The sequence below is a fragment of the Diabrotica undecimpunctata genome, chromosome 9 (assembly GCF_040954645.1).
Source record: "Diabrotica undecimpunctata isolate CICGRU chromosome 9, icDiaUnde3, whole genome shotgun sequence".
NCBI lineage: Eukaryota > Metazoa > Arthropoda > Insecta > Coleoptera > Chrysomelidae > Diabrotica > Diabrotica undecimpunctata.
In genome coordinates this window covers 31,451,228-31,473,976 of record NC_092811.1, presented here as the reverse complement: position 1 = coordinate 31,473,976, position 22,749 = coordinate 31,451,228, and the positions used below count along the sequence as shown (strand labels likewise).

Below are 22,749 nucleotides of genomic sequence, written 5' to 3'. Positions count from 1 at the left end.
CCATAGTCTCATCTGTCGGAACAACAAATGTACACGGTATAGAGATAATAACCAATCAGATCGGAAAATGCACGATAACCTCGGTATACAAGCCCCCAAACCAGCCTTTTATATTTTCACCCCCAACTAACTTCCATTCATAACCCAATCAGCTTATACTGGGAGACTTTATTAGTCACAGTTTACTCTGGTGCTATGCAGATTCAGACGCAAATGGAGACGCAGTAGAAGCATGGGCCGAAACGAATGGCCTCAAGTTAATCCATGATCCTAAACTTCCACCATCTTTTTAGAGCAAAGTTTGGAAAAGACGATATAACCCGGATATCTGTTTTTCAAGTAATAACCTCGAAGACCGATTTACCAAAGTAAGATATGGCACCATACCAACAACTCAGCATAGACCAATTGCTATAAATATCTTTCCAATTGTCAGACCACAAACTATTCCTTTAAGAAGAAGATTTAACTTCAAAAAGGCAAACCGACAAAAGTATGTAGACACGCTAGATTCTGAGCTGCTTCGTCTTGAACCAAAAGTAGAGAACTACGAAAAATTTGTAGAGGTAACCGAGTATAAGTAGTAGGAGTAAACCGAGACGACATCGGTTTACTTAATCTTAATCTTTTAAAAAGTCTTTATTACATCATTACAACATTTAAAATTTTTAATTCTGCATCAAATATTATATTCTCGCATTAAGTTTATAAACATTAAACATCATACTGATCATACTCTCCGATTTCATTAAATTTTTTAATATCCATGTGTCTAACCTTCACTGAACAACAATATTTAGGTTAGATTTTTGATTTCGCGATAAGGTACAACATAATAACGAACTACAATAAACACAATTTATTTTCTAGATAATTTTTTATTTAGTACTTTATTTGGCAAATGAATATTTTATATTTCAGATAATTTTAATTTATTTTATCTGTCAGCTTATCTGTTCAGATTTCTTTCCTAGGTGACGCTAGAATTTTAAATCTAAACTTACATAAAACTTTAAATTATTTTGTATTAAATCTTAATACCTTAAAAATAATAATAATATTATTAAAATAGACGCAAATAGCGATGTCGCTATTTGCGTCTATACGAAGCCATGTTAGAGTTGCTTCCTAAGACAGAAAAGATTTATTTTCATGTTCAGAGCGACTGCGAAAGCCGTTCTGATGAGGCCTATTAGGCCGAAATACGTATAAGCGGATGCTCAGGCGCCCTGTACATGAAATCAAATCTTAACTGTCTTTTCCTTTTTATTCCGATATACTCTGTACGAGTACTAGAAACCAATTCGCTAAGAATTTTGCTTAGTTGAGGAGATATGTTGTGGAATGCAATTTTTAGATTCCCCATGTCTCGAATAACATCTTTATCAACGTCTGTTTTGCCTTGCAATTCTTAGAAGGCACAGATTAAAGCGAAATTCTGAATTTGGTTTCGAAAATTAGTTTACGGATTTTATTATCAGATGTCGCTATTTGCGTCTATACGAAGCCATGTTAGAGTTGCTTCCTAAGACAGAAAATATTTATTTTCACGTTCAGAGCGACTGCGAAAGCCGTTCTGATGAGGCCTATTAGGCCGAAATACGTGTAAGCGGATGCGCAGGCGGCCTGTACGTGAAATCAAGTCTTAACTGTCTTTTCCTTATTAATAATATTATTTATTAATTATATTACCTAATATGTAATTAACATTTTTTTTATTATTAATTAAACGTACTGTTTCAAGAACAAAATATGATTGAAATGTCAAAGGATGGTAGTTCAGATTTCTTTTCTAGATGGCGTTGTTATTTTACTTCACAAACGGTATGACTTGTCATCATAGCCTTTTATATAGATAGATTATTTTAAAATGAAAAAATGCCTTGTTCTTTGAGAGAGGTGGAAAAATCATATATATAACATTGGAATAAAGTGCCTTTTCCTTCCTTGAACGATTACTGCTCTTCGCTACGCATCGGGCAGGAGACTCCATTCTCGGGAGGAAAAGTAACACTTTGCTCCCTTGTTATACAAAGAGCTATTTTACTTGTCTGTTCTCTAGTGTAGTCGGGTATTGGTAAATTCTACAATACTTATGTAAATGATTTTTATTATCTCACAAGTATTAATTAATATAAGAAAAATTGTATAATAATCATTCTATTAAAACTTCCCTTATATTTATTTTTTTACGTTATATATGATATAAGTTTCCTTATCTGTAAGTTTGCCGAACTTCAATTTCCATAACATTACGTCTCGAAGACGATCTCTCCATTTTGATTTCCGTTTTTATCGGAAAGTTCATTGCTGTTTATACTTCAATCGGTTTATGAAGTTGTTGGATGCCATCATATTGAGTTTATAATGATATAAAAAGGTTCATGAAAGTTTCATCAGTTGACAAGTGTATAGTGAGATGTTCGTTATAGGATGTGTTTTTTATATTATGGTACTTTAGTTTCTATAAAAATATTAATAAATAAATTTCTTTTCTCTAGCAATAGTAGCAGGTAGTGAAAGTTTTAAAAACTTCATGAATTTCTTATAAAAAAGATTAAGCATCCATTAAATTAAAATTTCTTACGGAATTGGTATAGGTTAATGTTGGAGTTGCTGTAGATGAGGTTGATTTTGAACATGGTGATAATTTTTTTTTTTTTAGAAATTACAGCCGCATCCACCATAATGGTTATTAGCGGCGGCTACAGAATTACAAAATTAGAGTTTATAAAATATTCCTGTAGATTTTAAGAAATTTACGATATTAATAACAGAAAAATTAGTGCCTAATAAATTACTTAAACTTTTAGGTATGTTAAATGTAAGACGATAATGGGCAAATCTATGACATTCAATTAATAAATGGTTAACGGTTATTTGTACATTACATGTTTCACAAATAGGTGGATCACTTTTTGACAGTAAATATGAGTGAGTAAGTCTCGTGTGTCCAATTCGTAATCTAGTTATCACCAATTGTTCTCTTCTGTTCCTGGTTGAGGGTTGCCAAGCTGTAACGTCATTTTTAATTTGCTTCAGTGATGTTTGAGAAGATTGCCATTCGTTTTTCCACTTGCACAAAACTCGATTTTTTATAAAAGCTTTTATATCACTCGCGGTATTTCGATTCTCGGCTTTTTCTATATCGGTACATTTAGCAATTTCACTCGCGCACTGGTCCGCACTTTCGTTGCCAGCACTGCCAATGTGGGATGGAATCCATATAAATCTGATGCTCCTAGAATTTTCTTGAGCCTTCATGAGTTCTAGTTTTATCAGTTTCTCAAGGGGACCTTTAGGATAGATCTGTTTAAGGGTTTGAAGGGCGCTTAGTGAGTCACTTAAGATAACAGAATTAGGAATGTTATTAGAATTTATATGCATAATAGCTTTAAACATTGCATAGAGCTCAGCGGAGAAAATCGAAAAGAAGGTTGGAAGACGAAATTGATATGTATCGCTTGGAGTAACGAATGCAGCACCTACTCCTTTATCACACTTAGATGCATCTGTAAAGATTTTATAGCTATGTTCGTAATGCTGACGGAGAATTAGATCTAGATTATTCTTAATCTCTGCGTAACAGTTAATATGTTTGTTGTATTGGGTTAGACAAGTATTTAAATTTGGGGTATTAATTATCCAAGGAGAGGGGCTTTTAATATTGATCGGAAAGGTATTTGGGAATTCTATATTAAGACATCTCAGGTAACACCGTACTCGCTCATAGTAAGGCTTATGTTTGGTACTATTGGTAAAGAGATTTATATATTTATTAGTGAACGTATTATTAAATAGAGGTTTGTTTACATTTGAGGCTATTGACGTTGCGTGTGAAAGTGTTAAGGAAATTCGGCGGTAATATAATGAAGGCTCCCCACTTTCAGAATATAAACTTTCCACCGGTGACGTTCGAAATGCGCCAAGAGAGAGTCTAAGTGCTGTGTTGTAAATAGAGTCTAGTTGTTTTAACAGTGTGGGGGAAGCAGAGGCGTAAGCGATTGATCCATAATCAATTTTTGATCTAATTAGAGTTCTGTAGATTGTAAGTAAGGTAGAGAGGTCAGAGCCCCAAAATCTATTTGACAGTGTTCTCATTAGGTTAAGTTTCTTATGACAAGTCAAAACTAATTGTCTAATATGTTCTTTCCAAGTAAGTTGATTATCAAACCACATACCTAAGAATTTTACACATGATTTGAAGGATAGTGATGTATAGAAAAACTTGAGATTGGGATTATTTGAGAAGTTCTTTTTTGAGAATACCATACCAACGGTTTTTGTAACCGAGAATTGAAAACCAGTATCGCGAGACCACTTTTCGAGTTTTTGTAAGAAAGTTTGCAAAATTGTTGAAGTTAAATTAATATCTTTGCCTTTTACGTAAACCACCAAGTCATCTGCATATAAACGTGCTTTTAAAGGTTTTTTGAGGTTCTTGATTATGTCATTAATAGCAATTAAGAAAAGTGTAGGACTAATAATTGAGCCTTGAGGGATCATGGTGATAATTGTTTGGTGACTGCTGTGTTAGTTTCTAATTTGCAATTTATTTTTCATTTTCATTTTCTTTATTGCCTAGTTTTTAAGTAAGAGCAGCTACTGATTTTTTACAATTAAAGGGTTTATTTCAAAAACAACCAATGTTAAAAAAAGTAAATTTTCAAAAATTAATAAAAACTTACTAACACTTTCACTGCTAACTTTAAATTGCGACATTTGCCAAGAGCGGTAATGTTTTTTGGTGGTTGTGATTAGGGGTTAACGTCAGAATTCCATTTTTGTGTGTGAGACAAAAAACATGATGACGCTTATGTGTTTTTGACGCGTGACACCGATCGGCGCATGCGCACCTTGTTAAAAATTCTTTGCTCAATGCTCAGCGACGCCGATCGGAGTCATATATATTTTAGTATCTTTCAAGAGCTGGGAAGTAGAAGATACTTGACAAAAAATCAGGAAATGCATCAAACAAGCAGCAGAAGAAGCAAGTGGAAAGCGGAAAATTAACACGAGGACAATAAACCACACCAAACCGTGGTTTTGTCAAGAGGTAAAAGAACTCTCTGAATTAAAACGCAAATGCTACCTGAGATATAAAAGCACACAATCGGAAGAAGCTCTCGCAGAATATGTCCAAGTAAGAAACGAAGTAAACGCAAGAATAAAATCAATCAAAAGAGAACATTGGGCTAAATTCCCCAGCGACATGGACTACGACCTACATGGTGCCCAAAAAAAGTATGGAAAATGCTTCGGAAGAGAAAAAAACCAGTTAACGAGTTCGTACAGACCAAGGGAGTACCTATAGAGACATGGCAACAGCATTTTAAGTAGCTATATGATGCTGAAGAAACGCTGAATATAAACGAATACGAAGCAGATATAAGTGCTACAATCAATGACGAAGAAGTAGAAGCAAAGATCAGGAAGCTAAAAAACAGAAAATCACCTGGAACAGATGGTATATCCAATGAACTTTTAAAATATGGAGGCCCTGAACTTGCAAGTAAACTGTCACAACTATTTAACAAAATCTTAAACGACACAGAAACACCAGAGAAATGGCACAAGAGCATCACAATCCCCATATTTAAAAAAGGACAAAAAACTTGCCCACAAAACTACAGAGGAATAACCCTCTTAAATACAACGATGAAATTTTTCACAAGTATTCTTAAGGACAAATTGGAAAGGCAAATCACTAATGCTGAGGAACAACAAGGTTTTACAAGAAGGCGGTCTATAACAGATGCAGTATTCAAAATAAAACAAATGTAACCAAAGTTAGAGCAGGAGACTAATTCACTGAAAATATTCTAACACCGGGAGAAATTAGACAAGGCGACAATTTAAGCCCCTTCTTGTTTAACCTACTCATGGGCAAAATTATAAACAAAGTAACATCTCTCAATCTCGGAAACAGAATGTACAACAAAAGAATTGGTACGGTGTGTTACGCAGATGATGCAGCAATTATTGCCGAATCTGAAGATGATCTTCAGAGACAGCTCTTTCAGTTCTTTCAAATAAGCCGCCAACTAAATATGACCATTTCTACCAACAAAACTAAATATATGACAATAGCAAAAGATCCGCTCAGATGTAAGTTAGTGGTTGAGAAAAACCCCATAGAACAGGTGATGCAATTCAGATATCTGGGCATAGATATATCAAGCAGATCAACAAAGCATCCGCATTGTCGGGATGTCTGCGGGAGATAGTCTAGTCAAATCCGTATATGCGCACAGATAGTAAAATTAGAATCTACAAGACTTGCATACGACTGATCATGACATATGGCATAGAAGTGCGCGAAGATACCAACAAAACGAAACAGATGCTATGGATTGCCGAAATGAAAACTCTAAGAACAATAGTGGGTAAAACAAGAAGAGACAGGGTGAGAAATACAAACGTTAGAGAGCAGTGCAAAATTCAAGATATTGTAAGATTGGGAAGGCAGCGTAAAAGGATGTGGTACAGTCATGTAAGACGAATGGATGAGAATAGACTCCCAAAAATTGCCCTAGAAAACAACCTGCCCGGTTCAAGACCTCCCGGAAGACTACCTAAAAGATGGAGGGATAGTTGGCAATCTACCTGCCAGGAAATTAACCAGAGGCAGCTTCAGTATTAAACAGATCGAAAGATCTCCAAGAAGTAGAAGAAGAAAATCTTTCAAGAGAAATACAGGTACTAAGTGCTAAGTATGGGATATACCTACCTGTCCGCTGTTAGATAAAGACATAAAAAGCAACAACATGAACAAAATATTTTTATTATAAAAACAAATACAATAGCTCTCAAAAAAGTAACTAATTGCAAATACTATAAACAAAGTAACAAAATCTATTACTCTGCACGGTTATTGTCGAAACAAACATTCTATACAGAATCCTGGTTTATTAGGACACATTTCGCAATGGTACATACGTACCATTGCGTAGGTTTTTTGAGAACATACTTTGCAATGTTTCCTCTTGGTCCTTCCGCCGCCACATTTCGAAGAAATTTTTGTCAGTACGTGCGTTTTCCGTTTTCTTGGTGGATCTGCTTTTGGTTCTTCTTTCACCAGAAGACTACCCAAAACTGATAGTCTAAAATCATATAGAGACATTGTTCGACCAGAGTATTGTTGAAATAATAAATAGGAATTAAGGAGCATCAGCTGCACATAATGGATTCCCAATTTTTTGAACCACCTTAAAGTTTTGCGTTGACTAGGATAATAATGCACTCCGAAGACACCGTGACAATAATAAACGATAAAGTTATAGAAAAAGTTAAAGAATATATATACTTAGGACAAAAAATAATACTAAATAGAGAAATTCAAACTGAAGAAATAAAAAGAAGAAGAAAGTTAGCTTGGGTAGCATTCGGTAAACTGAACTATATACTCAGAAATCAACAAATTCAATTACATCTTAGATCTAAAGTTTTTGATGCATGCATTATTCCGATATTAACTTATGCGGCACAAACATGAACAATCACAAAAAAGAATATGAATATACTTAGAGTCACTCAACACGCGATGGAAAGAGCAATGCTAGGTATATAGCTTAAGGACAAGAAAACAAACAGAAAACCAGAGTCACCGATGTGGTGCAAAAATCATTAAAGTTGAAATGGGAATACGCTTTACATGTAGCTAGGAGCGATCTAAACAAATGGCACAGATCAATTTTAACCTGGAGACTATACCAACACAAAAGACCCAGAGGCAGACCTCCTATGAGATGGACAGATGATCTGAAAAGGACTGCCGGGAAAAATTGGCTACAAGTAGCGTACAATAAGAAACAATGGAAAGGAAGACTTGAAGAGGCTTATGTTCAGATGTGGACGTGAATGGCTAGACGAAGAAGAAGAAGAAGAAGAAGGATAATAAGCATTTAACTGATCCTTACGGTCAATGCTACCCATATGTTTGTTATAATCAAAAATTGCAGCCGGCTTTATTCTTTCTGGCCCCTATTGTCAACATACTCTACCATTTCTGCGTTATGTTCGTTTGTAATGAATAATACATCTTGTTTATCACGCCATTTTCCAATTGTTACATTTTTATAATGTGACACGGTAAACTCTCCTTTTTTTAATTTTTTTTTTCAAAACATTTACTGGATTATGCCTTTTGACATTCAGGGTACTGCTACAGTATGTTGGACGAATTATTAGATGCCGAGCTAATTCGAATGAATTGTAAAAATTTTCCTCCCAGATCATCTAATGCCCCTGTATAAACCAACGCTTTCAAAACGAGCCCGTTAGGTTCCGTCAACATATACAGTTTTATACCGTATTTGTGCCGTTTGTTCTTTATCATCATCATCATCATCATCATCCAGCCCTCATTTATCACGTCCACTTCTGGACATAGACCTCCCTTAAACTCCTCCATTCTTTGCGATTTTGTGCTTTTTGTTGCCAATTTTTCGTGATACGCCTGATGTCGTTAGCCCAACGTGTAGGTGGTCTTCCTCTAATACGTTTGTCTGCTCTTGGCCTCCAATGTGTAATTTTACCCGTCCATCGTGTGTCATGCATTCTCGCTACATGGCCTGCCCAATTCCATTTAAGTTCCGCTATACGCTCCACAACATCAGCAATACTCGTCCTTCTTCGCAGATCTTCGTTTCTTATTCGGTCCCGCAACATCACTCCCAGTATAGGTCGTCCCATTCGTCTTTGTGCCACTCTTAATTTAAAAGACGTAGTCTTGGTTAGAGTCATAGTTTCCGCCCCATAGGTCATGACCGGTAATACGCATTGGTCAAATACTTTTCTTTTGAGGCTAATTGGTATGTTGGCCCTAAATGTGTCTCGCAGTTTTCCAAAGGCTGCCCACGCTAAAGTAATTCGTCTTTGGATTTTGCATGTTTGGTTATCCCTGCTAATTCTTATTTCGTGACCCAAATACGTATATTCCTTCACCAGTTCTACCACTTTGTTTTGAATAGTTAAATGATTATTGGGGACCATATTTGTGATAAACTTAGTTTTTGACAAATTCATTCTGAGGCCCACTTTCGAACATGCAAAGTCCAATTCATTTAACATATCTGTGGCTTCTCCTAAATCATCTGTAATAAGGACAATGTCATCTGTGAAACGGAGATCGTTAAGTTTTTCGCCTTCTATTGTTACTCCTCTGTGGTCTCAATTGACCATCTTAAAGGCATACTCTATTGTTCTTTATATATTGACGAAAAACTAACCGTCCACGAAATAAAACCATTGATTTATCCAGAGATAGTTCCTTTCCTGGATAATAAATGGATTCCATAATATTATTAAAAAAATTCACCATTGGCATAATTTTCATTAGTCTATCTTTTGCCTTTTCTCCGTGAGATGGGTTTTTCGAAAAATGCAAACATCTCATTATCACTAAGAAACGATCTGTTCCCATAAATGCCGAAAAACAAGACAAATTAAACAAAGGGTGCTTCTTCCAATAGTCTTATATTCTGTTAAGTCTGATAGTGTCCATATGCAGTACTAGACCTACAAAGGTTAGTAACTCATCTTTGCCAAGTGCTTTCCATCTGGTAATTCTCGAGTTTACTGTAGTACCTTCCTTGCAAAGTATTTCTTTGGCATACCCGTTTGTTTCGACGATCAAAGTTATTATTTTGTCGTTCAATAGTAGTCGAAAATAATCAATAGGTGTATTACCTTCAGGAGTAGGTACCAGCAGTTGCTTTCTTTTAATAAATTGAAACTTATTCATTTCGCCGGGACCGTCGGTCCACTGTGGTTCCGAAACCTCCTCTTGTGCCGCCTCTGCAACATCTTCTTGTACCGTCCCAATCTGTTGATCAAATATACCTACAAGAAGTTTATAATAAATAATACAAATATTGTAAATATATCTACAATTTATTTTACATGTGTCATCTAAATAGACGTCCTCCTCAGAATCGGTTTCTTCTATTTCAAAATTATCATCACTCGATTCAACCAAATCGCAATCGTGTTCCTCATTACTGTGTTTTCAAAGCAGCTAATAGCTCTTGTTTTGTAAGTCTATTTGAATTTCTATACTTTAATTTAGTTTTTTTACTGTTCGACGGACCTGGCGCACTTATATCCATTTCAGTCTAGTAATAAATAGCGAACTGCACAAAAATTTTACAATGTCTATCCTTTAGTACCACACTGAAAATTACACGTGCGTTTTATTCCAGTGCTAACGTCACAGTGGTCTGTTTCGTTAAGATACATCAGTAACTCCGTTTGGCGGTATGCGCACCATTCAACCACTCTGACTCCGATCGGCGTTATGAGCACTGAACGTGTAAACTGCTAATATTCAAGCCAATGTTTCTTTTTTCTAATTTTTATGAATCAGGATATATACGAAAAAATATTATTTAATATACTAGGTGCCAGAAGGGTATTTACTTAATACCCTTAATAAGGAAATACAAAAAATTTCACGTTTTGCTGTAAATATTTTATTAACCAGAACATAGATGACAACATAGTAGTTTATTTATTTATTTTACAATAAATTTGAGCAGGAGTCGCAAAACCCATATGCCCATGTGAATACAATATTATACAGTGTGCAATTAAATGGTTACATTACAATAGTTACATATTAAGCACTAACTAACTAAATAAATATACAAAAGCATAGGTGATAGCAAGTGTTTAGTACAAATTAAATGTTCAATTATGGAGCAAATGGTCATCCAGTTTATTTTTGAAAATATTGACAGATGAAGCATCTATGATTTTAGCCGAAAGGCTATTCCATATCGAGAACACTCGATTACAGAGAAAAAATTGTGTAGTTGTTGTTAAAAAAGTTTCCTTTTTAAACTTAAGTTTGTGGTCTTAACTTAAGACGATAGTCATTGTCTAGTATAAACATATCCCTTACATTTCCAAAGTTGTATTTTACTATCCGAAACGTAATAATTCAATCGCCTCGAAGTCGACGATGTTCAAATGTAGTGAGATTGGCCATATTCAGTCTTTCTGTATACGTAGGTCTTTAGTGACCAAAAGACATCCTAGTGCACTGCCGCTGTATGTTTTCGAAAATATTACGATCGCGCACTAATACCGGACACCAAACAGTTCCGCAATATTCCAGAACTGGACGAATGTAAAGTTTATACAGATGAACTGAGCTCATAAATGATACTTTCGCAAACGTTTTATTTAGTAGAAATAATTTACTGTTAGCTTTTTTAGAAATATGCAAAATATGTTCCGACCAACTTAGATTGTTATTAGTTATAACACCTAGATCATTATGTGATTTCACTGTTTTTAACACGCGCCCATTAATAGAGTAAGAAAGACATGGATTATTTTTACCCATGTGAAGAGCTACACATTTGTCCACATTAAGAGGCAGCATCCAAGTAGAGCACCATTCCGATATGCAATCAAAGTCATCTTGTAGTAACTGGAAATTTACGGAGGGATCGGAAAATAGCTTCGTGTCATCTGCATAGAAAGCTTTGCTGCATTTAATGTAAAATTGTAGATCACTTAAGTATGCTATAAATAAAAGCAGGCCCAAAACTGATCCTTGCGGTACCCCACTTAAAACCGTTCTCTCAACTGAGAAAGAGTCCCCAACTCTAACACAAAATTTTCTATCTGTTAAATATGCGTTGATCCATCTTAGTAATTGACCACGGATACCAAGGTGTTCCAATTTATGCAATAGTCTTCGCTTTGGAACTCAATCAAAAGCTTTAGCAAAATCGAGGTAAATAATGTCTATCGGGGCGTTTCTGTCTAATGCTCTTGACCATTCATTGACACACCACAGAAGATTTGTCATTGTAGAACGTCCTTTGACAAAACCATGCTGCTGTTCTGGTATAACCAGTTAATTTGGCAGAAAATCAGAAATCGTCTCGGCAATAATAGATTTCATTATCTTAGATATTATAGGTATTAAGCTAATAGGACGATAGTTATTAGGATTCAATTTGTTCCCTTTTTTAAAAATCGGTGTTACAGATGCGGTTTTTCATATAGGATGCAAAATATGTGAGGTGAATTATAAGGACATAATCACATATAGTGGGTAAGCTAAAGCATCAGAACATTTCTTTAAAAATAAATGATGATGTTTAACTTTTTCAGGAGTAATGATTATTCTTAAGAAGAAACTCGTGACGAAGTAATGCAACTGATGATTAGTGCGTTCGACAGAGAAAACCTTAGAGAAAGTACTGGCGAGGACTTCGGCATTCTCATAGTTACTTTGGGATATATTCCCATTATCATTTTCCAGTAAAGGTATAGAAACTTTTGTTGTCAACAAAGATCTAATATACTTGTACAATTTTTTACAGTTATTACTAATGGCTATACTCTCTTCGTGGGCAACACGAGCTTTATGTAGAGATTTCTTTAAATCTTTGGCAAAGTCTCGATGAATTAGTAAATCCTCTATGCGATTTGTTCCACAACTTTCTTTTATACTTGATCAGATATATTAATTCCCCATTAATCCAATGTTTTATGTTATTTTTGAAGGTATTTTGGTTTTTGCAGAAATTAACAACGTATAAGAACTTATCCCAGAATACAACTGAATTCCTTATGTCGCCGAAAACATCATTCCAATCAATATCAGCCAGTTGGTGATTTGCATTTTCAAAATCAATTATTTTATATACCCTTTTTTTAACATTAGGATTAGGAGTACAGTACTGTAAGTTAAACTGAATATGAAACGTTATGACTGCATGATCTGAGTTACCTACTGGAGAGCTTATTATGGGATGTGTTAATAAATGGGGATCATTAGAGAATACCAAGTCCAAAATAGATAGTAAATTATTGATTCTGAAACGAGTCGACTCCGTTATGAATTGATGTAAATTACAATTTAATACAAAGTCTGTAAATACATTTTTGGAAGTTGTTAAGCCACTAGGTGGATCAGTTATAGGCCACGAAATGTCTCTAAAATTAAAGTCTCCAATAACAATCAGATTCTCTACCCTAAACAGTTCATCAAGCGATGCGATAAGGGACTCAACAGCTGCTAATCTAGAATCACCAGGCCGATAAATATATACTAGGTGGAAAACAAAAGAGTTTTTATGACATATTTTTAAGCCAAGAAGTTCCATAGAAGTTCCAAGAAATGTAACAGAGAAATTATTAGTAATTTCTGAAGACATGTAGATACAAGTTCCTCCTCCACGTCGATTACGACGATCACACCTATAAAGGAAATAATTATCAACGTTATAAAGAGAGTCAAGATCATTTGGTGTTAACCATGTTTCAGTGATCATAATTATTTGAGGAGTTAGGTTTTGAATGTTGCATAAAAATTCATTAAATTTGGAATTTAAAGTAGCTAGATTAGTATAGATACAGAGCCAATTATGAAAACTTGAAATATCAGAATTAGTGACGAAAGTTGACAATTTTCAGGGCACCTTGTATGTATTTTATGGTTAAATTTTCCTCTCCATTCGATTTTCTTTGTTCCAGTTCCACTCAAAGTTCTTTTAGGCATTCTATTTGATTCGGAGTCTTATCGTCGATAATGGAAACGTTTTTTAAAGAGACGTTTTGTAAAAGTTTCTTTTTGTTTTTCAAACGAGTATGTATACCTGGGACATTACTGGTATGTATACCTGGTATGTATACCTGGGAATTAATACATAAATCTGGCTCCTTACTTCCAGAAATCAACAGAAGAATAAAACTAGCTTGGACATCTTTTGGTAAAAATGTAGTTATAATCAAATCGAGTATGCCAATCCACCAGAAGAAAAAGCATTCGATCAGGGTATACTACCAATCATGACATACGGCTGCGAAACTTGGACACTAAAGAAAGAGATAATATCGAAACTCAAAGTCACTCAAAGGTCAATGGAGCGATGCATGATAGGTGTAACAAAGAGAGATCGAAAAAGAATAGAATGGATCAGACAGAAAACCAAGGTTATTGATGTAATTCATAGAATTAAATCTTTAAAATGGCAGTGGGTGGGACATTTAGCGAGAAGAACTGACAATAGGTGGTCCCCTAGAATTACACCGTGGTATCCAAGAGGCATCAAGAGACCAAGAAGACGTCTATATTTAAGGTGGGACTATGACATAAGGAAACAAGCCGGTAGAACATGGCACAGAAAATCGAATTTTAGACAATCATGGGCAGGTATGAAGAATGAATATGTAAGGGAGGCTATACCATAATCGGTAGAATGTGCTGAGAATGATGATGATGATGATATATATCATCTTAATCTCTTAATTATTTTTTACTGTATTTTAAGGTATTTTGGTGTTGTTTGTATCGGGTTATTTCAAAATTAATTAAAAAATCATTGAAATTTATTAACGAAGTTAAAAAATATTTAAATTAGTGTTTAAATCTTTTTTGTGTTATATTATCACTTTGTAATTATGTACTAATAATGTTTGTTCATCACTATATGTAATTAATTACTAATAAAACTGGTATTTACAGTAATAAATTGCAAAAATCGACACTAATTTACAGAGAGATACATATACGTTCACTCTTTATAGGTCAATCCCACAACCGTGTTTTAAAAATTGGAAGAATTTACTATTGTCCATTAAAAAAATTTGTGATGCAAAATATACTTTGTATTTGCTTAGCTATCCTATGACTGTAAAATCAACACTTGTTTCGAATGTACCAGATTGGCCATGGTAATATTGTTTTTTTATCAGTTGTTGTTAATTAATTTTAATGTTTGTATTATCTCGTATAGAATGCATATTATCGATTCTCTAAATTACTAGCTTTAGGGCAATTAAAAGGGCATTCCTCTCGACTGTACATAATAAGCAAATGAGAGAGAATGAGAGGAAGAGAGGAAGTTATATTCCATCAAGAATCGCTCGCGTATGGTTTATGTATTCACAAACTGTTTACATCGCTCGGTGTCGCGTCGTATCACAGCCTCAGTTAAACGTGATCAGAAAAGCATACTGGGAAATTAATTTCTCTATTTCCCCCCTATGCGACTGCCGTATACGAATTTCCTATGCTGAATAATTCCGCTATAATGACTTGCAAAACTTCCGCTTTATTTCATTATCGACATCTTTATACTATTAACTTTCGACAATGGCGTCGTAGACTACAACCAAATATTCACACACCTCAATTGCTAAAAGATGGTTTCTTAAGTTTATTAGTCTGCAAAGTAAAGTATTTGGCAAAATTACAATACCTAATATATATATATATATATATATATATATATATATATATACATTTACAGTGGTGTTAAAAAGTCCAGAATCACATAAGCGCCTTATAGCTTTTGAGGTTTAACAAGTTTTTTTGTATATTTTCGCTAATTCATTTTAAGTTTGTGCTTGTAATTAGCATTATCGGTATACTTACTAATGTTTTTTTAATTACTAGCTCAAAATTCTACAGAAAAGTTCCCATAATCCGAGAAAATTATGAGGTGATTATTAACTCGTAAAAGTACTATTAAATTGAATCTTAATGACAACTTTGCCACATATTTTGACTATGTAAACACTGTAGTTACCCCAACACATTTATTCGCTTTTTGATTTTTGATAAAAAGGTCAAAATGTCATCCCAGACCAAACAAACTAAATTATCGGACGAGCAGCGTTTTGAAATTACTTTTCACCATAAAAACGACAAATCTAGTCGCAAAATAGCATCCGCAGTAAACTGTAATCAATCTACAGTAATTAGAGTCATTAAGCAGTATGCTAAACAAGGAAAAATTGACGACAGACCGCGTAGTGGCCGACCATAGAAAACTTCTGTTCGGGATAACGCTGCGTTAAGAAGAATAAGTCTGGCAGACAGAAGTCTTAATTCCACCCAATTGACGAAGCTGTGGTCTAAATCTACAGGTGTAAGCGTGTGCACTTCCACTGTGAGAAAAAGACTGCTTAGTTTTGGACTTGGAGGACGTAAGACTCCACTGGAGGTAGCTAGTCCTGAGACAAAGTGTCTACGAGGACTTGTTGATAGTAACTCTAGTTACACAGTCAATCTTTCTACACCTTCTCGTCAACTTCACACGATGTCATGTTCATGAATGCCCCGCTTACCCTACATGAACTGAAATTTGCCCTCTGTTCGTGTAGAAAATCTGCTGCTGGTCTACCTGCTGCAGCTCATTCTGCAGAAAAAATAGAAGGTGGAAGGTCTGCAGTACGCAGAAAAATATCATGGCTGCGAAATCTACCAACGTGGACGGGAATGGTGCCAACCGGTTTATTCAAAGCTGCAGTGGACAGAGTAATGCGATAGAGATAGAAAATAAGAAAGGGTTTTTTCAGTAGTATAATTAAAGTCTTAAAAACCCTATAGTAACTTTCTGCGACCCATTCTCAATAAACTGCTGTAGTAAGTAAGAATTTACATTTTGTATTGTTTATCTTCCCAAATATTTTCAACCTTTAATTTTATATACCTTTTTTCGTATTAACCAGGTTTTAAGGTTAACGAAAATAAATATATTTAAAAAAATGATCTCACCTTATAAAAATAGAAAGAGTCAAACTCCCTCTTTAAAGTTCCGTTTCCAAATCCATTAGAGTGACCTGCAAAGCTGTGATTTACCTCTTCAGAAGAATGTAGAAGAACGGGATGTGGCGTAGTGGTAACATCGTGGTAAGCCTTAAATTCGTTGTTATTTTTCAAGAGCAGTTCCAAAAAATGGCCATTGTGCCTTAGATTTGGAAAAGAGCCTCCCATTATTTAATTTTGAGCAGGTTGATTGTTGGATCTGAAACAATTTAAAAAAATGTTAGTAGGCATGCCAATAATTCCATATATCTAAAAAAACTATTTTCTATCATATTGACACCTTCTTGTAGGGATCAACGAGTGACATATAGCAACTATTAACCTAATAAACTGTTCATTCGAAGTGAGTATGCCATTTATCTGAGTCAACATTTAAAAATTATATTTGTTAGTTCTAGGGTAGCTGAATGGAGCTTGGTCATATTGACTTTAATAATTAAATATTAATGCCATGATAACCAAACACCAGAACTAAACTGAGAAATCAGGAAATAAGAATGTACCGTTAACCCTTTCAGCCCTGAATTTTTTTTTAAAGGTATAATTTTTCTGTCGATATTTTCTTTACTGGGACACCTAAATAATACTAAAAATATCTTTTATAAAATTTTTGACCCCCCACTTTTCATTTTACAAATTGGTGGCAGCTGCCATCTAGAGCTTATTAAGGTATAAATAAACATAAAATTATTATATTTTATTACAGAAAAAGCATGTACAAAAATATATTATGTTTTATTGACGTCTTGGATGATAACTTTTGAAACAATTTCTGTCTTTCAACAAGCACAGAAAGACGTTACACTTTTCACACATCGTTCGTGATCTTCCGCTGTATTATTGAAAACCCCAACGCTGTTCGTGACCTTTTGTAGGAATTGGCCAGTGAGAAATTTCAGCACATCTCACTTCGCTGACAGGTTGTTGCTGTTTCATTCGTTTGGAAGGTGCTTCTTTTACAAAGGTAAAAAGGGAACTTCCACGGGAATCTCTAGGAGAACTTCCAGGTGACTCATTTAAAGGAAGACCACTTTTCGGTGTTCCCAGTGGAGCTTTAGAGAAAGCTAAAGATTCTGCAACGTAAAACGTAAATTCCAATAAATTTATTTTCTTATTTTTAGGTTTATTTTGATTATCACGCCGATACTCCAACCATGAGTGCACACTACCACATTTAAATAGTGAAACATTACTCATAGAGTCCACTTCTTACTTCTAATATACGTTCTATAAAGTGATACAAGAAAATAATTTTTATCCACGCCGCCCATACTTTGATTGTAAAGTTTAATTACTGCTGGACGTTCAACTTGTACATATGTTTTTGTTTTTTTTTTAATCTCAACATTTGACAGTATCAGTAGGCTCTAAGCCTATAACATTTGAGGTCATATTTACGACCTTGTTATCGAACCATTAACTGCAACAATATTTTAATCGGAAGTAATTTTCGAGTCTGAACTTCCTCTTTCTGATAATTTCAGTTCTTTTTCGGAACGAAGTGTACAGTTTCCCATGCGATTTTGTCTAATAGTTACAGCAGCAAATATTCTTCTCGTGTGAAGTAATTTTAGTAATTCCATTGAATTGAAATAATTATCAAAGTAGAGCTTATATTCCGAATTATCTGGCAATATTTGGGATAAATACATTTCCACTTTTTTAGTCTTTTGAGGAATTTCTTTTTTTTTCTAATGCTACTTCATCCTCATCTGATGTTGACATATCAGCCTCTTCATAATTTGGATCTCCATCATCTTCTATATCAGAACAGTCATCATTCAGGGTAGGTAATGCTTCTTCTGCTTGGACAAGGGTCACATCAACTTCAGTTTTCCCTTTACCGTAAAATACAATTGTAGGAACCTCATCTGAGAATAATTCATTATTTAAAATCTTGTCATAAATTCTAATCTATTTAATTCCACTTTTGTAACCGTTAACACCTACTGGTGGCATTTGCGTACGACTTTTATAGGACCATACCAAAGTATGCAAATGCAGAAATAATTACAATTTATTCTTAAACAAACTTTTCATAATGTTAATTAGTAAATACCAACAGCTACATGAAGTTTTTTTCAACACAATAGCAATATTAGAACAAAAAACACATACTTACCGAGTGAAAAAGGATCACATTCACCAGCCATTACTTCAAGTAGACCAACAAAACCTGTTTACATTCCAAATGACTCAAATAGATATAAATCATCTTATATAGGGACTGTAGCCGCCCTCTATTAGAATTATGTTGAAATAAAATAAGTCATATCACAGATATCTGTACCGAATTATAGGCTTCGTAATTGGCACCGTCAGGGCCGAAAGGGTTAAGGCACAGACATACTTTTACATATCCTTACAAACTAATAAGGGTTGTTTTCAGGTTGAAATAAAATAAATTCATAACATTTTGATTAAAAAAAAATATTGTGTTTAGAGTTTCAATAAAACATATACTACAAGTATTCGAATTTCTTCGCAAGGGGTGGTTTTTATTGGTGGCAAGGGTATATATTATGTGGCAAAACATAAAAACATAAAAAATTGAAACAGAAAATAAATCTAAATTGTTGTCCAAAGTTGCCACTGCTTGATTGAGGCTCCGTCCGGCTCGCGGAGATAAGAATACGGCCGGGGTCAGAAAGCCCTGCCTGTCGTAAGAGGCGACTAATGGGTAGGAATAGGGAGGTGGAGAGCCGTCGTTCGAGGTGTCGGGTTGGTAGAAACGCACACGGTCGCTTCGGCGACACGGTCACCGGTCTACATTCCTAGTATCCGAGACGAGACTACTCGTGGGACCACTCTACTCCCATTCCAAAAGAGCCTGGTGAGGTTGAACGAGCTGGGCCCGTAAATACCTCTCCTGACCTCGGTTAGGAGGGGTGTGGATATACCGCTCCTGACGGCGGTCAGGAGTGGTGTAGGTGTCCCGGCACGTACCCACCGGGAGATCCAAGAGTGGTAGAGGAGAGATCCTCGGCGGCGACCTGTCTACGTGTGAGGTGGAAATTCCTCCGCCTGCCGAACCTACCCGCCCGTGGTGTGGGAGTAACGGGTAGGCAAGGTACTCACAATACAGGTACTACGGGGAAGGTGGAGCCCCCGCGAGTTGCGTGTGCTAGACGTGTCGTGGTAACCCTACGGGGTACCCCCACAGGGGGACCCACGGGACGTCTTTGGTACGCGCCCCGTGGCACCTTCACTTTGGTGTCGGACTCGTAGGGGCAGAGGTTTCGCTATGGGCGTATGTCGAGAGATAGGTAGCCTAGGGTCCTGCCAGGTCTTAGTATTTGGAGGGCACGCACTCATTGCAATGCTTGATTGAGGTAGTTGTAGAGAGGTTTGAAACTGAGGTTGCACCATGGTGGATTGTTGGATTAATTCGAAACATCGTAGTGTGTGTGGCAGCATTTACGTTTCCCAGTGAATTATTACAAATTACAGTTGGTTATTGTTTGAGTTTAACCATCATTTTGATATCAGCTTAAACAGAAGAATTTTCTATTGCCAGTGGTGTTTTTATTTAGTCATAAAGTGCATCAGAGACCCCGTATTTTGGATTAACAGATTGCAAGGTCAGTCTTTTTATTTTGTTTATATCTATTTACGACGATTCACTCCCACTGCTGCTCTGCTGCTCCCACCATGTCGACGTGCGCTAACTGTTCAAAGTCAATCGATGATCGAGATTCATCAAAACAACTTCAAGGTGAAGCCTGTAAATAGAACATACATCTAGCTTGCACTGATCTACGAGTCGAAGATCGCGTTATAAGGCATAAGCTACGTGGAATTAAAATTCTTTGCAACAACTGCTGCTCTAATATCGAGAGTTTTGCTAATTTAAAGACGCTCTTAAGAGATCTAAAAGAGGATCTTCAATCAAAAATTGATCTAATAGATCAAAAAGCTAATGATATCAGTGAAAGACTTTTACAGATCGAAAACAAGTTATCTATTGAGGATCATTCTTCATCTTCAAAATTTACAGATACCATAGCAAATAAAGCAGTTGATTAACCGGGCTAAGAATATTTTTGTTAGGGGTGTACCAGAAATTAGAGAAGACATTGAAACAAAGAAAATTCACGATGGTGAAATATTAAAAAATATTTTAGATACTGTAATGTGTAACTCCATTCCTATCACATTTTTCAGGATTGGAAAACCAAACAATCGCTTCCCTAGGATGATAAAGGTCATTATGCAAAATGAACATGAAGCCAAACATATTCTGAAAAACAAAAAGAAACTTTTACAAAAAGTCTCTTTAAAAAACGTTTCCATTATCGACGATACTCCGAATCAAATAGAATGCGTAAAAGAACTTCGAGTGGAACTGGAACAGAGAAAATCGAATGGAAAGGAAAATTTTACCATAAAATATATACAAGGTGTCCCGAAAATTGTAAACTTTCGTCACTAATTCTTATATTTCAGGTTTTTATAATTGGCTACTTTAAATTTCAAATTTAATAAATTTTTATGCAACATTCAAAACCTAAATCCTCAAATAATTCTTATCACTGAAACATGGTTAACACCAAATGATCCTGACTCTCTTTATAACATTGATAATTATTTCCTTTATAGGTGTGATCATCGTAATCGACGACGTGGAGGAGGAACTTGTATCTATTTGTCTTCAGAAATTACTAATAATTTCTCTGTTACATTTCTTGATATTACTGTCCCTAATATGGAACTTATTGGCTTAAAAATATGTCATAAAAACTCTTTTGTTTTTCACCGAGTATGTGTTTATCGGCCTGGTGATTCTAGATTAGCAGATGATGAGTCCCTTATCGCATCACTTGATGAACTTTTTAGGCTAGAGAATCTTATTGTTATTGGAGACTTTAATTTTAGAGACATTTCGTGGCCTATAACTGATCCACCTAGTGGCTTAACAACTTCCAAAAATTTATTTACAGATTTTGTATTAAATTCTAATTTACATCAAATCATAACGGAGCCGACTCGTTTCAGAATCAATAATTTACCATCTATTTTGGACTTGGTATTCTCTAATGATCCCCATTTATTAACACATGCCATATTAAGCTCTCCAGTAGGTAACTCAGATCATGCAGTCATAACGTTTCATATTCAGTTTAACTTACAGTACTGTACTAATAATCCTGTAATGTTAATAAAACGGTATGTGAAATAATTGATTTTGAAAATGCAAATCGCCAACTGGCTAATATTGATTGGAATGATGTTTTCGGCGACATAAGAAATCCAGTTGTATTCTGGGATAAGTTCTTACACGTTGTTAATTTCTGCAAAATCCAAAATACCTTTAAAAAACCATATACAAAAATAACATAAATCCCTTGGATTAATGGGGAATTAATATATCTGATCAAGTATAAAAGAAAGTTGTGGAAAAAATATAGACGTACACTTTACTGGAAAATGATAATGGGGATATATCCTAAAGTAACTATGAGAATGCCGAAGTCTTCGCCAGTACTTTCTCTAAGGTTTTCTCTGTCGAACCCACTAATCATCAGTTGACTAATATTACTTCGTCACGAGTTTCTTCTTCCCTTGAAAATATAATCATTACTCCTGAAAAAGTTAAACATCATCTTCAAAGCCTAAAATATAATACGTCTCCTGGTCTCGAATTAATATCTTCTTTATTTTTAAAGAAATGTTCTGATGCTTTAACTTACCCACTATATATGATTATGTCCTTATCATTCACCACACATATTTTTCCTCCTATTCACAAATTTCCGAAAAAGCTATTTTCCGATCCCTCCGTAAATTTCCAGTTACTACAAGATGACCTTGATTGCATATCGGAATGGTGCTCTACTTGGATGCTGCCTCTTAATGTGGACAAATGTGTAGTTCTTCACATGGGTAAAAATAATCCGTGTCTTTCTTACTCTATTATTGGGCGCGTGTTAAAAACAGTGAAATCACATAATGATCTAGATGTTATAATTAATAACAATCTAAGTTGGTCGGAACATATTTGGCATATTTCTAAAAAAGCAACAGTAAATTATATCTACTAAATAAAACGTTTGCGAAAGTGTCATTTATAAGCTCAGTTCTAAAGTTAAGCGTATATACCATAGTGTTGGTGAGCGGTATCCCCATTCTCCTGCATTTTTGTTTCCATCTTTTTAAAGCACTTTCGAGGTATA

General features: G+C 35.1%; 1 protein-coding gene across 4 annotated transcripts in view; it reads right to left on the bottom strand.

Annotated features, from left to right (window-relative positions):
- The window catches only part of LOC140449771 (cardioacceleratory peptide receptor-like), a 544,190-nt gene that overhangs the window by 195,039 nt on the left and 326,402 nt on the right, over positions 1-22,749 (bottom strand). For all 4 annotated transcript variants that reach the window (XM_072543107.1, XM_072543104.1, XM_072543106.1 and 1 more), the window contains exon 2: positions 16,526-16,775. In XM_072543107.1, the coding sequence (XP_072399208.1) occupies positions 16,526-16,744 (219 nt within the window). In that variant the 5' untranslated portion in view covers positions 16,745-16,775. The remainder of the gene's footprint in view (positions 1-16,525; positions 16,776-22,749) is intronic.